Genomic DNA, 21,368 nt, shown 5'->3' with positions numbered 1-21,368 from the left:
GAAAGAGGGTCGAGGGGGCTGGGGGGGAGGGGGAGGAGCTGGGGCCCAGCCAGGCCGAGGGAGGCCTAAGAGCTGCGTCGCCATGGCAACGGGCCGGGGCAGGAAACGAGGGAAGCGAGGGAGGGAGGGAGGAGAGGAGAGCAGAGGGAGAGGAGCGGAGGGATCGGGCTGCCCCGGAAGCACCTCCTCCGCCAGCCCCCCTCTCCTCCATCCCCAGCCTGCCAGCCCACCAGCCCCCTCCTCCTCGCTTGGCAGGAAGTGACAGGGCCCTGGAGGGAGCCCCGGAGGCCGGAGCGGAGCTGCCGCCTGTGCCCGCTGCCCGGCCCGGCCCCAGCCGAGGAGGAGGAGGAGGAGGAGGAGGCGGAGGAGGAGGAGCCCGGCGGGCGGGCGGGTGCTCTGCGGCCGGGACCGTCGCTCGGCCACCCCGCCCCCTTTCCCTCCGGGCCGGGGAGGGAGGAGGCGCCGAGCCCGCTGCCCCCGCCGCCCGCCGCCGCGGAGCCGAGGCCCGCCCGAGCCCCTCGCCCGCCCCTCGGCCCCTGGGCTCCGTCCCCGCCCCCCGGCGCCGGCGAGTGGGGATTCCCCAACACCTGAGGTGGATGCCTCCCGGGAGGCCCCGGGGGCCGAGCCGGGCGTGAAGGTAACCTCGGCCGCCCCGAGGGCTTGGCCACCCCGCCTCCGCTGCCCCCTCCCCTGGCCACGAGCGGTCCTCGGTCGAGCAGGTCCTCTGCCTGCCCGGTCCCCCTTCCAGGCCGGCCGCCGCCTCCTCTCCTCCTTCCCCCAGCTGCCTCCGACCGCTCTGCCCCCCATTCATTTTCTGCCTCGAACTTTTTGGGTGCTGCCGCCCGGTGGCTTCCCTCCCCGGGCATCCCTTGGTCGGGGTCGGGCTCCGGCCCCTGTCGCCGGCCCCCGCCTCTCCCCAAGCTCCCTCTGCCTTTCCTCATCCTGCTCCTCTCTTCATCCCTCTTCCTCTCTTCGGACTTCCCCTTCTCCCCCGAACCTCCCCAGTCTCCGTCCTCGGGGACCCAGGACCCCTGGGCATTTGGCTTTTCCTGTTCCCCTGCTTTCTCTGCATTTTCTTCTCTTGACAGTGTCCCGGCCCCTTCACCCAGACCCTGTCTTCCCTCCTTCCCAAGGATCTGTCCTGGGAAATCTCACTTGAAACCGGGCTCCTGCCTTCACCATCGCCTCTTTAAGTTTGTGGTGCTTAACACAACTCGGATACTTCCCCCCCCCCCCCCATTCTCTATCTTCAGTAGTATTAAGAACCTAACTCTTGACCTAGAGCAGAATAAACTTCTAAACTGGCATCCAAGATTCAGGGGTCTTTGAGACCCTTTCCTGGTCTGGTATTAGGGCGGCCCCTCTGACAGTCTTCTTCTGTAAAAAGGATCTGCTTTTTTCACCGATTATTAGTGGAATTCATGAGTCTGTTTCCTGAGTGCTTTAGAATCTCAGATAAGAGGCACAAGAAGTTAGAACCGATCCGGGAATAGTATCCTACATAGCAAGCATTTTTGCCATTGACTTTTACTACTCCCAGATTTAACTGTTCTTGGAAGTCTCAGAGAATATTGGGAAGGATGAGTACTTCGAGGAAAGAGGAGAATTGCTTCAAAGTTTCTGTCATGGTCCCGTACTTTGATTTTTGTTTAGTTTCTTATGACTCTAGTCCTAAAACAAATAATAAAATGAAATCATTGACAGCCCTCAGGGGAAAATCTGATTTGATCTTTTTCATTTCTGAGCCAAGTAAAGCTCTACGGACCTGACAATTCCTAATAGGTCGACAGAGGTGGGCTACTAGTTTCCCCACCCATCCAAGGGATGCACTGGTGAAGCTCAGGCTGGGGGGTGGGGGAGTGGGGGGGTGAGAGGGAAATCATAGGTGGTCTCTTCAATTAGTCGAGTTCGGAAAAAGTAAAAAAGAATAGACAGAGTTTTTTCAAGCTGGTTTGTGAGTGAATTCATACTCTTTCTTCCTGTCTCTTTAACTGAAAAGAGCTTGAGACTAGGATAGTAATCAGTAGAGCCAAATTTTGGTTTTGGCTCTTCCACTAACTCACCTTTTGATCTGGGGTGAGTCCTTTCACCTCAACCTTGTTTTCTTCATCTGTTAAGTGAGGGGATTGAACTAGCCTAGTATTTTAAAAGAGGTTTTGTATGTTAGAGGGAGGACTCTTAAAAAGTTAAAACATCAAACCTTATTCTCTATTGAAATTTCCTTTGATTTTTGGATAATTTTCATTTTATACGGCTATGCAAAATTCTTACACAACATTGTTGGCAAGCCTTTTTTAAAGATGGAGGAACTGAGGCATGGGGGAAGTGACATGCCCAAACTAGAAACAGCTAAAGCTAGGCAAGGGTTCAAGCTCAGATTCTTTCATTAACTTAGGTCATTGGCTTTAGGCAAGTATCTTAACCTTTCTGTGCCCTAGTTTCTGCACTTGTAAAATAAAAATAATATTCGCCCTGTCATCTCAGGGAATTGTTAAGGTTAAGAGATAACAGGAGAAGGCTTTCAAATGTTTTTATGTTTTTATTTTACCTTCCTTGAGGTGGTATTGTTACTATAAATTTCTTTACCAAAAACCATTGAGTTCCTCTTATTTATTGACAGCTTTGAGGAAAAACAGTATATGGGAGATCTGTAACTTCAAAAGATTAGAGAAATTTGGGGTGGAGGAGGGTAGATGTAATGTCCAAGTAGAGTGGGGAGGGGGCAGCTAGGTGGCACAGTGGATAAAGCACCGGCCCTAGAGTCAGGAGGACCTGAGTTCAAATCCAGCCTCGGATACTTGCTTACTAGCTATGTGACCCTGGGCAAGTCACTTAACTTTCATTGCCCCGCCAAAAAAATAAATAAAACAAAAGAGAGAGACTATAAAAAAAATAAATAAAAAGAGTGGGGAGTTATGATTGGTAAAATTATGGGAGATCCAAGAGTGTAGAAGGTGAAGGAAAGATTAATCTGTTTTGTTTTTTTGGTTTTTGTTTGTTTGTTTTTTTTCCTGACCTAGAATAATAAAGCAAAAAAGCTATTTTGGATTGGGTTTATGACTACTGATTTTGCTTCCATCTAGGTCTCAAGAGTGCTAGCTTTGGGGCCCCTGGACTGCTGTAATGGAAACTGAGAGTGAACAGAACTCCAACTCCACCAATGGGAGCTCCAGCTCAGGGGGCAGCACTCGCCCCCAGATAGCTCAAATGTCACTCTATGAGCGGCAGGCAGTGCAGGTAAGGAGGGTTTCTGAGGGTGAGGGGCTGTGATTTGTGGGATGGTCAAGGACATAGGAAGATAGATAGATGGTCCACTGCCTCAGCTTCCTCGTTTGTAAAAAGAAGGGGCTGAAAAAGGTGATGCCTTTCAGTTTCAGAAATGCGTCCTTTCTATGCTTCTAAAAAGGTTTGGGCAAGCAGAATATGAGGAAAATCAGAAGAAAGTGAGTTGCCCTGTAGGGCTGATTACATTGCTTTATTCATGTAACTATTTCTGATGCTCATGTCAGATTTGGCATGTACGGACCTTAAGAGGCAGTGTGATATGGTAGAAAGGATAGGATTTAGAGGCATGATCTGGGTTCAGATTCTAGCTCCATTATTGCCAAGATGATCTTATCACTTGACCTGTCTGGGCCTCAGTTTGTTCATTTAATGTTCTCTCTCTTTTTTTTTTTTTGGTGGTGCAATGAGGGTTAAGTGACTTGCCCAGGGTCACACAGCTAGTAAGTGTCAAGTGTCTGAGGCCACATTTGAATTCAGGTCCTCCTGACTCCAGGGCTGGTGCTTTATCCACTGCGCCACCTAGCTGCCCTCTTAATGTTCTCTTAATGTTCTCTAAGGCCCATTCTAATTCTGAAATTCTGTGATCCTCCTTTTATAGCATTTTGGATCATTTGATTACATTTAATGTATCTTTTTTCATATTTTTATACAAGAAATTTCTGTTATTGTTTGGAAGTAGAGTATCCCATATCCACAATGATTGAAGCAGTCACTACGGGTTCTGCAGTGACCTAGGGTCATAACTATGAGCCTCAGTTATTATTGCTTGTGTTCAGAATGCCAGTTAATTGAAAATTATAATTTCTAGAGTGCTAGATAAAACCGTTTTACTGCTGTTCTAATCAAATGAGATGATACAAATAAAACCCTTTGCAAACTTTAAAGAGCTCTATAAATACCAGTTGTTACTATTGTTATCTACTCTCCACTCAAAGTTACTTTGCCTTCCTGGGAACCTCAGTATTTGGTTTTTAATCTGCTTCTTCCCCTAAACTGTCATCACCTACTATTTATTTCCCCTCAGAATGTCCTCTCTTATTTCCTACAGCAGATGTTCAGAGATCCCACACTGAGAAATGTGGATTTGTATGAATGGCACTGTTCTCATTTTTGATGTACCAACTTGGACAGCTGGGTACAGCTTGTACCCATTGCTTCGAATAGAATAATTACTCAATTCCTCAAGGACAGAATCAGATTGCTGTTGTGTGTATCCCTGGCTTCCACCTCTACCTGGCCACTCTTTTTCAGACTGGCTCACAACAGTGCAGTCAGGTTAGGAGTCAGCAGGTCCCTATTCTAAGTGACTTTGTCTCTCTTTGTCTTGTTTCTCTTAGGCCCTGCAGGCATTACAGAGACAGCCTAATGCAGCTCAGTACTTCCACCAGTTCATGCTTCAGCAGCAGCTCAGCAATGCCCAGCTGCACAGCCTGGCTGCCGTCCAGCAGGTGAGAGGTCAGCAGCCAGCTGGCCCAAGAGGGAGGGGACAGGCACCACAGGTGGGTCGGGGGGACCCTTGGGAAGCACTGCATCTATGCCAAGTAGGGCTGAGGATAGAGTCTCTCCTCTGCCTCTCGCCCTTCTTTCGGGGGAGGGATAGCCCTTTGACATTTTGCTAGAGTCTCTGGAGGCCAGTGGAGAGTCAGCCCAAGAGTTAGAATTTCTAAGGCCTCCTCTCAGTACTGACTCATGATGTAACCCTACAAGAAGGCCTTCTGGTCCTAAGTCATACTTATCCAATAAGTGGCAGTGAGAATATTGACCTCTTATATTGAGGTTGGAGAAGGTATTGGAGTTGTATGTGTCAAACTGCTTTGCAACAACCAAAACAAAAGATGAAAATGCCTTCTGTCTCCATGCTCTGTAATAAAACCTCTTTGTCCTCACCAGGAATTTTTGTGTGTTTGTGTATGTCAGACGTTATTGGAAGACTCAGGGTCTTTGCTTGTCTCTGTGCTCTCTCTCCTCTCTTCTGTTATACGCAGGCTACTATCGCAGCCAGCCGACAAGCCAGCTCCCCAAGCACCAGCACACCTCAGCAGACCACTACTACTCAGGCCTCAGTGAGTACTTCTGCCCACGAGAGAAACTGCAATTAACACTTGAGGTGTTTGAGGAAGGCAGAGGGAAGGGAACAAGCCTTTATTTTTATTTTTTTTTAATTTATTTATTTATTTTTTACATATAAGGTATTTTATTTTTTCCGTTACATGTAAAGATAGTTCTCAACTTTTGTTTATACAAGCTTTACAATTTCAGATTTTTCTCCCTCCCTCCCTCCCCTCCCTCCCCCCTCCCCATGACAGCAGGTAATCTGATATAGGTTATATCTATATATCTATATATCATATACATATAGATAGATATATATACACACATATATATATACACATAATAACATTAATCCTATGTCTGCATTAATCCTGTTACAAGAGAAAAAATCAGAGCAGTGATGCAAAACCTCAAAATAGAAAAAAAAAACAACAGCACCCAAAACAAAAGAAACAGTATGGTTCAATCAGCATCTATACTCCACAGTTCTTTTTTTGTTTTTTCTTGGATTTGGAGATCCTCTTCTATCATGAGTTCCCTGGAACTCTTCTGTACCATTGCATTGGTGAGAAGAATATAGTCCATCACAGTAGGTCAACACTCAATGTTGATGATACTGTGTACAATGTTCTTCTGGTTCTGCTCATCTCACTCATCATCAGCTCATGTAAGACCCTCCAGGTTTCTCTGAACTCCTCCTGCTCATCATTTCTTACAGCACAATAGTATTCCATTGTATTCATATACCACAACTTGTCCAGCCATTCCCCAATTGATGGGCACCCCCTCAACTTCCAGTTCCTTGCTACCACGTAAAGAGCAGCTATAAATATTTTTGTACATGTGGGTCCCTTTCCCCCTTCCATGATTTCTTTGGGAAAAAGACCTAAAAGTGGAATTGCTGGGTCAAAGGGTATGCACAGCTTTATCGCCCTTTGGGCATAATTCCAAATTGCTCTCCAGAATGGTTGGATCAGTTCACAGCTCCACCAACAATGCATTAGTGTTCCAATTTTCCCACAGCTTCTCCAACATTTATTATCTTCCTTTTTTGTCATTTTAGCCAATCTGATAGGTGTCAGGTGGTACCTCAGAGTTGTTTTAATTTGCATCTCTCTAATCATTAGAGATTTAGAGCATTTTTTCATATGGGAATAGATAGCTTTGGTTTCTTCATCAGAAAACTGCCTGTTCATATCCTTTGACCATTTCTCAATTGGGGAATGACTTGGATTCTTATAAATTTGATTTAATTCCCTATATATTTTAGAGATGAGGCCTTTATCAGAAGTACTGGCCTCAAAAATTGTTTCCCAGCTTTCTGCCTCCCTTCTAATTTTGGATGCATTGCTTCTGTTTGTACAAAATTTTTTAAATTTAATATAATCAAAATCATCCATTTTGCATTTTATAATATACTCTATTTCTTGTTTGGTCAAAAACTGTTTTCCTTTCCAAAGATCTGATAGGTACACTATTCCTTTCTCTCCTAATTTACCTATGGTATCACCTCTTATGTCTAAATCATGTATCCATTTTGACCTTATTTTAGTATAAGGTGTAAGATGTTGGTCTATGCCTAATTTCTGCCATACTATCTTCCAGTTTTCCCAGCAGTTTTTGTCAAATACTGAGTTCCTATCCCAGAAGCTGGAGTCTTTGGGTTTATCAAACACCACATTACTAGTGTCATTTACTACTGCATTTCCTGAGCCTAGCCTATTCCATTGATCTACCACTCTGGGAACAAGCCTTTATTAAGGGCCCCCTATGTGCCAGTGCTGTGCTAAGGCACTTTATAAATATGATCTCACTTAAGCCTTACAATAACCTTGGGAGCTCAAAGTCATATATCTGGGGAAACTGGGGTCAACCATGGTTAAGTGACTTGCCTAGGGTCACATAGCTACTTAAGTGTCCAATGCTGGATTTGAACTCAGGTTTTCCTGACTCAAAGCCTCAGCACTCTAAGACACATAGCTATCTCTATTTGAGTTTGGGAACCTAGTTAATTCAGGCTAAGAGCAAAGACTTTCTCTTCTTGTGTAGAAAAAAAGAACAAGAAGGGATGAACTATTTGAATCTGTTTTAGGGGTTTTTTTGTTTGTTTGTTTGTTTTTAACCAATGAGTTCTCTCACTGGAGTTCTTTATTTCTTTATTCATTTATTTGCAGGGTAATGGGGGTTAAGTGACTTGCCCAGGGTCACACAGCTAGTAAGTGTCAAGTATCTGAGGCCAGATTTGAACTCAGGTACTCCTGATTCCAGGGCCAGTGCTTTATCCATTGCGCCACCTAGCTGCTCCCCCCCCACCCCAGGGTCTTAATAGAAGATATAAATAATGTGGAAGAATGAAACTAGGGAGAGCTGTCTCTTCCCGGGAAGAGGCCAGCACTCCGCGCTGTGTAGCCCTGTGAGGAAAGGCTACTGTTCTGTGCTTTCGTGACTGTCAGCCCAACATTCGGGGTCTAGTGGATGACATCAAATGACGTCCTGGACCTGCAGGACTTTGGGTGCCTAGCAAGTGGTAGAATGCTTCCTAAACTTCATATTAATGAGGAGTTGTGATGCTCCTTTTTTGACCCTGCCTGAGGGGGAAGATGGCCTATTCTTGATTGTAAGGCTAGATTTGTTGGAGGGGAAACATACAGAGGTTTTCTGTCCCTTTTAAATCTTCCCAACCATCCTTAGGTCTCGTTCTTTTTCTATCACACAGATCAATCTAGCTACCACATCTGCAGCTCAGCTCATCAGCCGTTCCCAGAGCGTGAGCTCCCCCAGTGCTACCACTCTTACCCAGTCTGTACTCCTGGGGAATACCACCTCTCCACCCCTCAACCAGTCCCAGGCCCAGATGTATCTTCGGGTAAGCCACAATACATAACCATCATCCCTGCAGGAACATCCTGATCTTTCTCTCTCTAGCAGCAACTTGGGTCAAGATTGGAAACCAAGACTTGTCACTTTCTTTGATCTTGGTCACCCAGATGTCTTGGGACAAGCTACTGTTGTCCTTGCCTTAGGAGGGATTACTGATGTTTGTAGTCCCCAGGAAGATGCTTTGAGATCCCCAAATGGAAGATGCTAGATGAGGGCTAAAGGATCCGTTCTTTGCTAAAGTTACATTAAGTTTCTTATTTATGATCCACCCAGGGTTAAAATATAGATATGAAGAGAAAGCCATACCTCCTGGCCAATATCTTAGAATCTCTGAAAATTACAGCGGATTGCCATATCATAGCCCATTTTCCATTTACTTATTTGAAATCTTTGATATCTTGACTAACTGATTTCTCAAAAACATGAATCCCTGGCTCTGGTTTCTTGCTATAAATCCAGTTTTCTACACACTAATCAAATATTGAGAACAAAAGGGCTGACATGGAAAAAGAGCCAGGCTTAGCTATTCCAGCAGTTATGTCTATTTTATCTCATGTTCTCTATTTCTCTGTTCCTTTTTCCCCTTCTGTCTCTTACTCACCTCTCCTCCATTCTTGTTTTTCTACTGTCCCTGCCAGCCACAGCTGGGTAACCTGTTACAGGTGAACCGGACCCTGGGCCGGAATGTGCCCCTAGCATCCCAGCTCATCCTAATGCCTAATGGGGCTGTGGCTGCTGTCCAACAGGAAGTGCCATCTGCTCAGTCTCCTGGCGTCCACACAGATACAGATCAGGTAGTAATGACTACTTCAACTACTTCAATGTCAACAAGCATTTATGAAGGGCCTCCTCTGTGCCAGGGACTGGGCTGGGTGCTGGGGATAAAAAGACAAAAAGTGAAGTAACCTCTGCCCTCAAGGAGCAGATTATTCAGTCTTCCAACAGGAGACCAAACATGCATATGCATCTATACAAAACATGCAGAAAACAGATAGAAGCTAACCTGGCCAGGGCAGAGGAGGAGTAACTACTCTCAGTGAGGGTGACCAAGAAAGACCTTATTATATGAGGTGGTATTTGAACCACTTTCTTGAAGAAAATCAGATTCCATGAGGCAGAGGTGAGGAGGAAATGCATTCCAGACATCAGAGACAGGAACTAGAGTATCATGTGACAAAGAACAGGAAAGCCACTTTGGCTGGATTGTGGGCTGTGTAGAGGAGGGGAATGCATAACAGGTCTGGAAAGATAGAAGTAGGGGGCAGCTAGATGGTGCAGTGGATAGAGCACCAGCCCTGGAGTCAGGAGTACCTGAGTTCAAATCTGGCCTCAGACACTTAACACTTACTAGCTGTGTGACCCTGGGCAAGTCACTCAAACCCAATTGCCTCACTAAAAAAAAAAAAAAAAGATATAAGTAGCTTTAAATGTCAAGCAGAAAAGTTTATATTTGATCCTAGAGGTACTAGGGTGACACTGGAGTTTATTGAGTAGGGATGTGACATGGTCAGATCTACATTTAGAAAGATCACTTGAGCTACTCTGTGGAGGGTGGATAGGAGTAGGGAGAATGTGGTGGCAGAGATAGACCAGAAACCATGATTGCTACTATTACAGTAGTAAAGGTGAGAGCTGATCCAGCCTGCCATGTGCGTAGAGAGGAGATGGGGTGCAAGATGTAGGGGTAGAAATGGAAAGATAAGATGCATGAGGAGTTTGACAGGTAAACTTGAGGGGTCAAGGATGACACCAAGGTTGGGAACTGGATAACTAGAGGGATAGCCGTGCCCTGGACAGAAACTGGAAATTTGGGGATAGACTCAAGGGGAAAAAATCATGGATTTTGTTTTGGACCTATTCAGTTAGAAATGTCTCTGAAACTGAGGAATCTGTGTTTGATTCAATACACAAGTGGGAAGAAATAGATCATTGAATAGGGGAGTAGCAGTCAGAGTGTTCTGGGGAAGAGGAATCTGACAGCCCAACACAGGAAGAGTTACAGAAAGAGGCAGCTGGAGGTAGAGACTGGTGAGGATTGTCTTGGAGTAATCCAGATTTCAGGTCTCAAGGGCCTGCACTAGGGAGGCAGCATGGAAATGAGGAAGTGGCCAATCAGAGTACTGTTTTGGAGGAAGGAACCATAGGATTTGGAAACATTTATTATAAGAATAAGGGCCTTGTCATGTGGAGGAGAAGAGCAAGTTCTAGTGGGTAAAGATTTCAGGGAGGCCAATTTTGGCTCTAAGGGAAAACTCTTTGTCATCATCTTCAAGATCATTAAGCCTTTAGGAAGTACCTGCTATATGCCAGACACTATACCAAATCCTGGGGATACAGATAAAGTAAAAAACTCTCAATCCTTGACTTCAGGGAGCTCACATTCTAAGGGGGAGAGAGAATCCGCACAGTCACAGAGGGGGATCCTGCACAAGGAACTGTGCAAAGAAAAGAAATGCAGTATAAATGGGATGTCATCTCAGAGAGGGGGCACTAACTGGAGGCAGTCAGGGTGAAGTGACTTGCCCAAGGTCACCTAGGACAGATTAGAGCTCAGGTCTTCTAGTCTCTGCCCCGCCCAGCTGCCTCTAGTCAAAGTTGATTCTTAAAGGAAATAAGGGAAGTAGGCAGGCAGAGATGAGGAGTGAGAACACACCAGGTGTGAGGTGGAATAGCCAGAGTAAAGATACAGATCTGAAAGGGCAAGTGGCATTTTTGAGGGACAGCAAGGCCAGTATCATGGGGTTGTTGAGTGTGTGTAAAATGTAAGAGAATTGGAAGGGTAGTAAAAGGGCAGGTCTGAAGGGCTTTAAAAGACATTAAGATTTTGTATTTGATCCAGAAGGTAATGGGGACCACTAGTGTTTATCCGATAACTAGAGGATGGTGTAGAGGGAAGAGAGACCAACCAGCAGGCTGTCGCAATAATCTGGATGTGAAAGATGAGGGCCTGTACAAGGATGGTGACTCTGAGTGGAGGGAAGGAGGCATAGGTGAGAGATTTTGTGAGAGTAAAAATCAAGACTTGGCAGTAGATGTCTATGTGAGTGAGAAGTGGGGGAATGGTAAGATTGTGAACCTGGGTTTCTGGGAGGATGGTGGTACCCTTGAGAATGATAAGGATGTTGGAAAGTGGGGATGGCTTGGGAGAAGAAAGAACGAGTTCTGTTTTGGACATTTGGAGTTTGATGTGCTTACAGAACGTCCCAGTTTGAGATGTACAGTAAGCAGCTGGTAATGTGAGACAGGAAGTTGGAAGAAAGGTTAGAGCTGGACAAAAAGATGGCTGATCTTGAAGGATTAAAGAGGCCCCTGTCACTGGAAGTTTTCAAGGAGGCCCCTTGTTGAGGGTATTGTAGAGGGCATAATTGTTCAGTCATGGGTTGGATTGGAAGACTTCTGGCCTCCTTTCTGACTGATGTACTTTGGGTCTATGAGCTCAAAATTTCTAGCCTGGGTCAATGGAAGGCTTTTAATGTGTTTTGCTCTAGCCCTGGGGGATTGAAGTTATGACGTGTGACTACTTTTCCCTTCCATGTCAATACCTCAGATTCCTTAAGAAGATGGAGAATATGGATTGGGTAATAATATAATCAGATGGATTCAGAACTGGTTGGATTGCCAGGTTTAAAAAGTAGTTAACAGTTCAGTGTCATTGTGACAAAGGGTCTTCAGTGGCATACCACAGGGATCTCTCCTTGGTCCTATGCTGTTTAATATTTTTATCAATGACTTTGAAAGGCATAGGTGGTAAGAATTTGAGAAGACACAAAGCTGGTAGGAATAGCTAACACATCGAATGATAGATCTTGATAGGCAAGGGCCCCGAGATGAACCTAATAATATGATGATCAAAAGGGATAAATGTAAAATCTTTCATTTGAATACCAAAAAAATCACCTCCATAAGTATAAGATGAGGAGGCATGGTTAGCAGTTGTTTCTGCAAACAGCAATTGTTCTGAAAAAGATCTGAAGGGCTTGGTGGACTGCAAGCTCAATATAAGTAATGTGATATGATAGCCAAAAAAAGTTCATGTGATCTTGGGCTTCATTAGCTAGGTATATCTTCCAGCAGTAGGAAGTGATAGATGTACCAGTTTACTTTGCCATTGTTACATCTCATCTAGAGTGCTATGTTCATTCTTGGACACCAGAGTTTAAGGTTAGTGAAAAGCTGGAAAGAACCCAGAGGAGGGAGCCAGAATGGTGAAAGTCCTTGAGTTTATAACATATTAGGATTGGTTGAAAGAAATGGGCATATTGGATCTAGAGGGAAGACTTGGGGAGGGGGGGATGGGCATCACAGCTTTCATAAAAGTATTTGAATTGCTTTAATATCAAGGAGGGATTAGGTTTGTTCTGTTTAGTCTAGAGACCAGAACCAGGAGCATTGGGTGCAGAGAGGCAATTGATGTTCAAGGTTGGGAAAAATTTCCAAATGATTACTGCTGTCAAAAAGTAGAATAGTTTGGGGGCAGCTAGGTGGCACAGTGGATAAAGCACCGGCCCTGGATTCAGGAGTACCTGAGTTCAAATCCGGCCTCAGACACTTGACACTTACTAGGTGTGTGAGAGTGGGCAAGTCACTTAACCCCCATTGCCCCACAAAAAAAAAAAAAGTAGAATAGTTTAAAAAAAATTTTTAAAAAGTAGAATAGAGGCAGCTAGATGGCTCAGTAGATAAAGCACCAGCCCTGGATTCAGGAGGACCTGAGTTCAAATCTGGCCTCAGATACTTAACACTTACTAGCTGTGTGACCCTGGGCAAGTCACTTAACCCCAATTGCCTCACCAAAACAAAAAAAAAAGGTAGAATAGTTTGCCTTGAGAAATAGTGGATCCTTCTGGACCGACCCCCACCTCCCCTTAGAGGTCTTTGGTAGGGGGCAGGGGGAGGTTCTTGAAGACAGATAGTAGGGTTAAGTGACTTGCCCGGGGTCGCACAGCTAGTTAGAGTCCGAGGCTGGATTTTTATGCAGGTTCTCCTGTCTTCAGGCCTAGCATTCTGTTCACTGAGCCAACTAGCTGCCCCTCCTTGGAGGTCTTAAAGCAGAGGCTGGAAGAACATTTCTTCTGTTGTTGGTTTGGACTCAGTCCCTTCTAGCTCCTCTATCGTGTGACCCTCCTTAGTTCCCTCCTTTTCTCCTAATTATTCTCACTTCGTTTTTCAGGTGCAGAACTTGGCAGTGAGGAGCCAACAGTCTTCAGCCCAGGGTCCCCAAATGCAGGGCTCTGCTCAAAAGGCCATTCCCCCTGGAGCCTCTCCCACTACAGGCCTTCCCCAAGCCACTGGCCAGCCTTTAGCTGTGGCTCAAGCTTCCTCTGGCGGGGCGGGCCAGTCCCTCAACCTCAGTCAAGCTGGTGGGAGCAGTGGGAATGGCATCCCAGGATCTGTGGGGCCGGGGGGTGGCCAGGCCTCTGGGGGCCTGGGTCAGGTGTCCTCTTCAGGGATGGGTGGAGGTGGGAGCTGCTCCAGGAAGGGCACTGGGGTGGTGCAGCCTTTGCCCGCAGCCCAGGCAGTGACAGTGAGCCAGGGCAGCCAGACAGAGGCAGAAAATGCAGCAGCCAAGAAGGCAGAGGTAGAGAGCAGTGGACAGCAGAGTGTGGGCATGAACCTGACCCGGACAGCTACACCTGCCCCCAGCCAGACCCTTATCAGCTCAGGTGAGCTATCTTGGCTCCGCAGGGTATCTTTATTCACCAAAGACCTGTGGTTTTTTTTCTCTGAAAGCAGAGGACTGGCTACTTTTTTTCCCATTTGTTTAAAAGATTCATCAGACTACTCTTAATTGACCCTATTGTAGCATGAGAAAAGAAAATGAACATGTATTCATCCTATGTCATGCTAGTGCTAATTAGAAAAATAATGCATACTGATGGTAACTCTACACCAAACACCAACCAGCTTCTAAGCTGCTTGGTTCTGGCTGCTGTACTCTGAAGCCTTGCATTGCCTTTCCTCTGTCACTGTGTTCCCTCTCTTAGGCTTGGGGACAGACAGACGTTTGTACCAACTATGGGCCAAGTACGGGGTAGCAGATAGACCAAGTTTCTACCCATTGTGTCCATCTGTTAGATTCAGGATTACTCACTACCTGAGAAGAGAAAAAATTGTAGTTGAGCCCCGAGTTCTACTCTTAGGCCTGCCCCTGATTTTCTGTGTGAAATTAGAAGCTCCCTGTTGCTCCTTGGACCTTGGTTTCCCCAAGGGGGTTGAAAGTTTTAGTGAGCTGTTTCACTGTGAGATCTTAGGAAATATGTGTTAATAGGAATTGTCGAACCTCATAGCGAAACCTATATTCTAATGTTGCCAAATCATGATAACCAAATAATAACAGAATGGGAGAAAAGGAAGGGATAGTACCAAAACAACAAATAATAAAAATGAATATATTATTTTTGGAATGTAGGTAGATAGGAGACATAGCTACATGCACTTACTTTCTATATGCCCTTTTTAGTATTTAGGCTTAATCCCCTGCTTATTTAATGTTAGCATAGATATTCCGGGCCTTGGCTGGGGGAAACCCATATATTATATTATAAATAACAGTGTGTCTAAATCACCAAGGGAGGATTGAGAGTTGATTGTAGTTGTTACAATTGTTTGATATTTATATAGTACTTTTAGCACCATTTCTTTGTAATTTTGACATCTCTGTAAGATATATGATCCCCTTTCCAGTAATTTTTAGGAATAGGCAAATTTGATAATACCTAACAATATAATAAGTAACAGTATGGATAAGGTGATGTCAGGAGGTACATCTCAGTCTAGGATTATTTTTATTATATGACCTCAAAGTTTAGAGCTCCTGGGAGGAACGCTTTAGTTTGATCGCATTTTATTCTTTCCCTGTTCCCTTGCCCACCTTGGCCTCATTCCTCTAGCAACCTACACACAGATCCAGCCCCACTCTCTGATCCAGCAACAGCAGCAGATCCACCTACAGCAGAAGCAAGTGGTAATCCAGCAGCAGATTGCCATCCACCACCAGCAACAGTTCCAGCACCGGCAGTCCCAGTTGCTCCACACAGCTACCCATCTCCAGTTAGCCCAGCAGCAGCAACAGCAGCAGCAACAGCAAGCCCCAAACCTCACTGCCCCTCAGCCACAGCAAGTCCCACCTCCCCAGCAAGCCCCACCCCCCCAATCCCAGCAAGCTCAGACCCTGGTTGTCCAGCCTATGCTCCAGTCCCAGGCCCTTGCGCTCCCACCTGATTCGGCCCCTAAACCACCCATCCCCATCCAATCCAAGCTTCCGATGGCATCCATTAAGCCCCCTCAGTTAGGGGCTACCAAGATGTCTGCTGCCCAGCAGCCTCCGCCACATATTCCCGTTCAAGTCGTTGGAAGCCGGCAGCCAGGTTCAGCCCAGGCACAGGCTTTAGGCTTAGCACAGCTGGCAGCTGCTGTGCCAACTTCTCGGGGAATGCCAGGCACGGTGCAGGGAGTGGGCCAGACCCATGTAACTTCACCACCCTCCCAGGCTACTGGCACCCTGCAAGAGGTCCCTCCACCACTGGCCCCTGGGGTCAGCTTGACCCCTCTTCAAGGGACAGCGCATGTGGTAAAGGGGGGAGCCACCTCCTCGCCTGTTGTGGCCCAGGTGCCTGCTGCCTTCTACATGCAGTCTGTCCAGCTGCCGGTGAGTGACAACCAAAAAGGAAAGGAATTGTGTGTTTGAGGAGTTGTTTGGGGGGACCTGGGTCACAGAGGGGATAGTTCCCTTTTGAGCTGGAAGAAAGCCTCAAAGTTGAGGGACACTGCTGCTTTTCTGGTCCTGGCAGTAGAAGGAATCTAATATTAACATAAGCAGTGTTCAAACTCCATATCCCTGGTAATGAATTTTCTTAGCAACAATTCTGTTTAAGCCCACTCTAAGGTAGGCAGGAGTCCTGGGACAAACCAACATGTAGCAGAACTTGACTCCTAGGTTAGTCTCAGAAAGGTCCCAGGCAGAGAACAAAGGAGAGGGCCCAGAAAGGAATATTTTAGAGACTTTAGAGCTGCTGAGGTGGGAATGGTCATAATCCTATCTTGTCCTTCATCCTTGGGTTTCTTCCTATTTTCTTTTTCATTCCCCACTATAAAGGGCAAACCCCAGACTCTGGCTGTTAAGCGAAAGGCTGAATCTGAGGAAGATAGAGAGGAAGCCTCCACTATAAACACTCTACTTCCTGCCAAGTCATCACCAATTGTGGAGAGCCCCAAAACCATGGAAGAAAAGGGCAGCCTTGCAGGTGAGATGACAGTGGCCTTCCTAGACACTGTCCAGGGCAGGGGTGCACCCACGCTGGAATGGAGATAAATGGGCAGATCCCCAAAATGGGTAATCTGGGTTGGGATGATCCAGTGAATCCACTCTTGTGGCTGACCAAACTGGCAGAGCCTATCTTATTCTTCTTCTATCTACTTCTTATACATGTATTTTTGTTTTCTAGAGAAAGCTGAGCCAGTGATCAACATGGTCCCTAACACTCCTAGCAGTGACCTAGCAGTCTCAACCACCACCCCATCAGTGCCACCCCCTACGTTGGCCATGATGTCTCGACAGATGGGTGACTTGAAGCCCCCACAGGCCATTGTGAAACCTCAAATCCTCACCCACATTATTGAAGGCTTTGTCATCCAGGAAGGGGCAGAACCTTTCCCGGTGAGGGAGTAGGGTCAAGTAATTTAGAGATGGGAATTTCAACTTGCTCCCCTAAGCAAAAGATAGCTGTTCCCTCAATCCGAATGAATGAATTTGTGATGAGGGAGGGTACACACCCCAGGGTTCATTAGCTCTGGATCTAAAGTCAATGAACTTGTGTCTGAATCCAGGCACTATGGGGCTTTGGACCCATATGGCATTTAAACCTTCTGGTCCTCATGTTCCTCACCTGTAAAACAAGAGGAAAGGACTAAGTGGTCTAAGGTTCCTTCTGGTTCACAACATATGATCCTATACAAGTTGGAAAGAAACAAAGAAAAACAAAAACAAACGATAGAAATAGGGAGATGAAAGAAAAAATGTATAGAATAAGATTGGGTCTCTGGAGATTATGTAATCTAACCTTTTGATTTTACAAATACACTGAGAGAGTTTACAACAGATGAGAGGGCTACCCAAGGTTGTTCAGCTGGTTAGTGACAGTGCCAAGACCTGACTCCCAGTTCTGACAAAAGTCTAAAAAGAAAAAGGGTTTTAGGGAGAATGTACATCTGCTCTCCAGTGTTTTGTAGGAAGACCCGGGGACTTTTGATTGTCCCACCTATTCTAGGAGAGTGATCTTCTCTGGTTTCGACTCGGCAGCTAACTTAAGGGTGCAAATAAGAACCTTACACAGGGCTATCCTTGAAAAGAACTGTAAAGGGAAAAGGAAGGAAACATGCTAACTAGTTATGTTGCCACTTACAGGTTGGCTGTTCTCAGCTCTTAAAGGAGTCTGAGAAACCATTACAGCCAGGGGCTCCTGCAGGGCTGAATGAAAGCCAACCAGGTGGCCCCCTAGGAGGGGACAGTATAACTTCAGGTGAGTATGTCTGTGAAGACCCCTTTGGGGGGAAAGAGGTTCATGCTGATGGGCTTGGACCAATTTACTAGATCTCTTTTGGGCTTATTTCTCTTTGGGAAGAAGGGGTCTCATACTCTCTTGGTTAGCTGTTTGGGGTTTTTCCTTCTCAGCTAGCCACTGAAGGGATCAGCAGAGGTAAGGTTGGGGGTTGGAGAAGGATGTGAATGAAGAAAGGCATGAAAACATCCCAAGTGGCAATGACGTGTATCCTTAAAGAACAGTTTCAATGGTGAACTGTGGAAGAGCTCCCAGTTGGGCTACTTAGGGGCTGAGAGCTGGATTACAGATGGGCTTCTGAGGGGCAGCCGCAATAGCCTGTCCCTCATCAGTTCCTTGTTCCCTAGAGCTGGATAAGAAAACAAATCTTCTGAAGTGTGAGTACTGTGGAAAGTATGCTCCAGAGGAGCAGTTCCGTGGCTCCAAGAGATTCTGCTCCATGACATGTGCTAAGAGGTACTCATAGCCCCCTAACCCTCACAGTCCCTTCCCAAGGCCATTTCCCAAATGCTCTCTTGGCTCTTTCTCTCCTGACTCCCTCTTCCTTTCCTTAACAGATCCATTCTGTTTTGTATTGGGTTAGCATTGGTAATGGGAAGCCCTACCTGCTCCTATGCCTTATCCCCTGCTCCCTTAGGTACAATGTGAGCTGTAGCCACCAGTTTCGCCTAAAACGGAAGAAGATGAAGGAGTTCCAGGAGGCTAACTATGCTCGAGTACGCCGGCGTGGGCCTAGACGAAGCTCTTCTGACATTGCCCGGGCCAAAATCCAGGGCAAGAGACACCGGGTGAGCTTCCCTTGAAGAGCCAGTGACCACTGAGATACCTATACCCCACCCAGAAACCAATTTCCTTCCATCCTTCACCCTCTCCTGTTCCTCACTTCAAGGAGTTTGAAGCACAGCTGAGTGTGGCAACATCCAAACCCCATGTTAGTCTGGATGAGAAATGTCCCTCACTTCCCTTATGTGTCCTCAAGTTCTTCGCCAATTCTTCCAGTGTAATTTTTGCATGGGAGATCTGGGAGAGGTATATTATGAAAAAGGAGAAACGTGAAAAATCAAAACAATGCAGTAAAAATGCAAATTTCCCTGTAAATAGAGCTGCCTCATATGCATTTGCAGAGTACTTCATACATGTGCATATCTCTTGAAAACATTCTAAAGGCCCCTAGAATGTGGGAAATGCCTATCATTGTTCAGCTTTTAATTCTACTAGTCCCTCTTCTGTCTCCACAGGGTCAAGAGGATTCTAGTCGGGGCTCAGATAACTCTAGTTATGACGAAGCGCTATCTCCCACATCCCCTGGGCCTTTATCAGTGAGGGCTGGTCACGGAGAACGAGACCTGGGAAACCCTAACACCGACCCCCTAACACCAGAGCTGCATGGTATCAATCCTGTCTTCTTGTCCAGTAATCCCAGCCGCTGGAGCGTGGAAGAAGTCTATGAGTTCATCGCCTCTCTACAAGGTCAGATACTACTGATAATCTCTCCCCAGAGGCCTGAAATGTTAACCTAGGTCTTGACTTTTTAGAAAATGTCCCCAACCCTTCCTATAGGACCAGGGTCATAACACTGTAGTAGTAGAGTACATAAGTAGCATAGGCTGTATTTTTTCTTCAATCGTTTGGGGTTTCATGGCACTTAATCTAATTTCTTAGAAATTGGCTTGGTATTCCATCATGTTACCGAAATGGAAACTTTTCATTGTTTGAAACCTATTGGGATTCTACTATCATGGCTGTTATTCTCTACAGCAGACCTCCTTTCCAACTTTTTTCAGCCTTTTGTGCTGGTTTCTAAAAAACTGTCCTATTTCTTATAAGCAGTGACTATATTTCACTATCACGAGGAGCCTAGGGCTTCTTAACATCAAAATATTTTAAGGAATGAGCACGTTCTTCCTTGCCCCTACCCCCACCCCCTAGGGCCAATTTCTAAACCGATCTAAGATACTTCCCTGGATGATCTGTTAGTATGAGTTCTGGGCCCCAATAGGTCTTCTTTGTGCTCAATCACAAATTTACTGCCAGTTCTCCACTGTGGACCCCTACAGAGTAAGTGCTCTAGGTTTTAGTTCCAGGTTTTGTAGTTTTGACTAACTAGTTAGTTCTTCCTTAATCCTTCTTAGGCAGGTACATCCACTTGCCCAGCCTCCTCTCATTCTACCCCCAAAACATGCCACCTCAGATCCTGTGTTATAGCACTAAACTTAGGCTAAGTGAGTCCCATTCCAGCTTTGCCATTGCTTATCCTCAGTTCATCCATCACGCCCTGCCACTGTTCTGTCTGGGGCACTGTGAGGGCAAAGGAAATACTGTCTGCTATGCATCTGAAGCTCCTCAACCTGAAAATGGAAGGGGCATCCTGGGATGGAAATGATGGAGAGGAGGGCAGCAGGATGGCACGAGATGGGGCCAAGATGCTTGGAGGCTGCTGTGAAACAGGTGGGACAGTCCTAAGGGAGACAGGCCAGGTTATAGCCCCACTGCCTTCCAATCCTTCCTTTTTCTCTCCCTTCTTCACCCATTACTCTCTTTTCCAATTGGCTCTTGTTTTCTAACTTCTCCTCTTTGCCTTTTTCTAGGATGCCAAGAGATCGCAGAAGAGTTCCGCTCCCAAGAGATCGATGGACAGGCTTTGTTATTACTCAAAGAAGAACATCTTATGAGTGCCATGAACATCAAGTTGGGCCCAGCCCTCAAGATATGCGCCAAGATCAATGTCCTCAAGGAGACTTAACAAAGCCCTTCCACAGACTAGCCCAAAGTGGGTTCTCCCTTGCTGCCCAAGTGGCAACCTGCTGCTGATCAGCAGAGATCTGGGCAAGGGAAGAGGGAGCTGTCTTGGCAGTGGGGAGGGGATAGACAAGAAAAATGGGTTTTTGCCCACCCCACCCCCCTGCTGAACTTTGCTGTTAGTACCTGGCAGCAGCTTTGATACTTCTCAGTTCTAGTTTATTTTTTAAAAAAACCGGCTCCTCCATCACCATCCCACCCTTCCCTACACCCCCAAATTTATAAGACCTGGAGGGCAAGGGCTGTTCAGCTCTGTCCTGGTTGGCAATTCCAGCCAGGACTTCAATTCTCTTGAAGGCCTACGGTAAGGCAAGGGCCTGACCATGCATGGTGGAGCAATGAGATCTGGGGCTGCTTCCCCCATCGGGGTAATAAGGGTAGGATTGTCTAGTCTATGGTACTTCTCTCCCCAGATTGTACCACTGTAGCTATGGCCAAGTCCCTTTTTCCTGAATACTTTGCAGCTCCACCTGCTTCATGGTGGGGCTGCCCATCCCTCTTGAGAGTTGGTTCATAACTTGAGTTGCTGCAGGGATGTATGGCATGTTTGTGGCTGGCACGTGTGTGGTTTTTCTCATTCTCTTTTTTTCTCTCCCATTCATCTGTTGGCTTTCTTCTACTCTACCCACCCTTCCCCCTTTTCTTGAGTTACTAGGGGCAGGAGGATAAGCACCTGCCTCAGACCCTGTTTCTTGTACAACAAAAATTTCAAATATTTTTTTCTTCCTTAGTAAAAGGATGAAAACTGGTCTTGGTTGTCTGTCTTACTTCATTCCTGAATTCCTAGACCCTGAC

The 21,368-nt window shown here is 46.1% G+C and overlaps 1 protein-coding gene across 3 annotated transcripts; it reads left to right on the top strand.

Annotated features, from left to right (window-relative positions):
- The first annotated feature begins 507 nt into the window (after window positions 1-507).
- PHC1 (polyhomeotic homolog 1) lies at window positions 508-21,321 on the top strand. 3 transcript variants are annotated; one of them, XR_006353236.1, is made up of 16 exons: window positions 508-637; window positions 3,084-3,237; window positions 4,623-4,784; window positions 5,271-5,348; window positions 8,054-8,203; window positions 8,856-9,011; window positions 13,388-13,880; window positions 15,108-15,865; window positions 16,313-16,460; window positions 16,662-16,873; window positions 17,621-17,735; window positions 18,122-18,230; window positions 18,412-18,562; window positions 19,013-19,244; window positions 20,035-20,222; window positions 20,363-20,500. XR_006353236.1 is itself a non-coding variant. In XM_043966284.1 (15 exons), the coding sequence occupies exons 2-15, from the start codon at window positions 3,124-3,126 to the stop codon at window positions 20,515-20,517; spliced, it is 2,982 nt and encodes a 993-aa protein (XP_043822219.1). In that variant the 5' UTR covers window positions 508-637; window positions 3,084-3,123; the 3' UTR covers window positions 20,518-21,321. The 3 variants fall into 3 exon arrangements, 2 of the variants coding, with proteins under 2 accessions (XP_043822219.1, XP_043822218.1); XM_043966284.1 differs by lacking the exon at window positions 20,035-20,222 and having other exon boundaries at window positions 4,623-4,733; window positions 20,363-21,321; XM_043966283.1 differs by lacking the exon at window positions 20,035-20,222 and having other exon boundaries at window positions 20,363-21,321.
- Window positions 21,322-21,368: the final 47 nt, after the last annotated feature.

Source organism: Dromiciops gliroides, chromosome 5 (assembly GCF_019393635.1).
Source record: "Dromiciops gliroides isolate mDroGli1 chromosome 5, mDroGli1.pri, whole genome shotgun sequence".
NCBI classification, from domain to species: domain Eukaryota; kingdom Metazoa; phylum Chordata; class Mammalia; order Microbiotheria; family Microbiotheriidae; genus Dromiciops; species Dromiciops gliroides.
The sequence above is the reverse complement of the archived record's forward strand: the minus strand, read 5'-3'. Positions and strand labels throughout refer to the sequence as shown.

What these genes read in the sequence shown, in the direction of transcription:
- PHC1 (XM_043966283.1), top strand. Translation starts at nt 3,124, where the DNA reads ATGGAAACTGAGAGTGAACAGAACTCCAACTCCACCAATGGGAGCTCC. An exon ending in AGAAAAGGGCAGCCTTGCAG is followed by an intron (nt 16,461 to 16,661) that starts GTGAGATGACAG and finishes TTTGTTTTCTAG; the next exon opens with AGAAAGCTGAGCCAGTGATC. An exon ending in GTTCATCGCCTCTCTACAAG is followed by an intron (nt 19,245 to 20,362) that starts GTCAGATACTAC and finishes GCCTTTTTCTAG; the next exon opens with GATGCCAAGAGATCGCAGAA.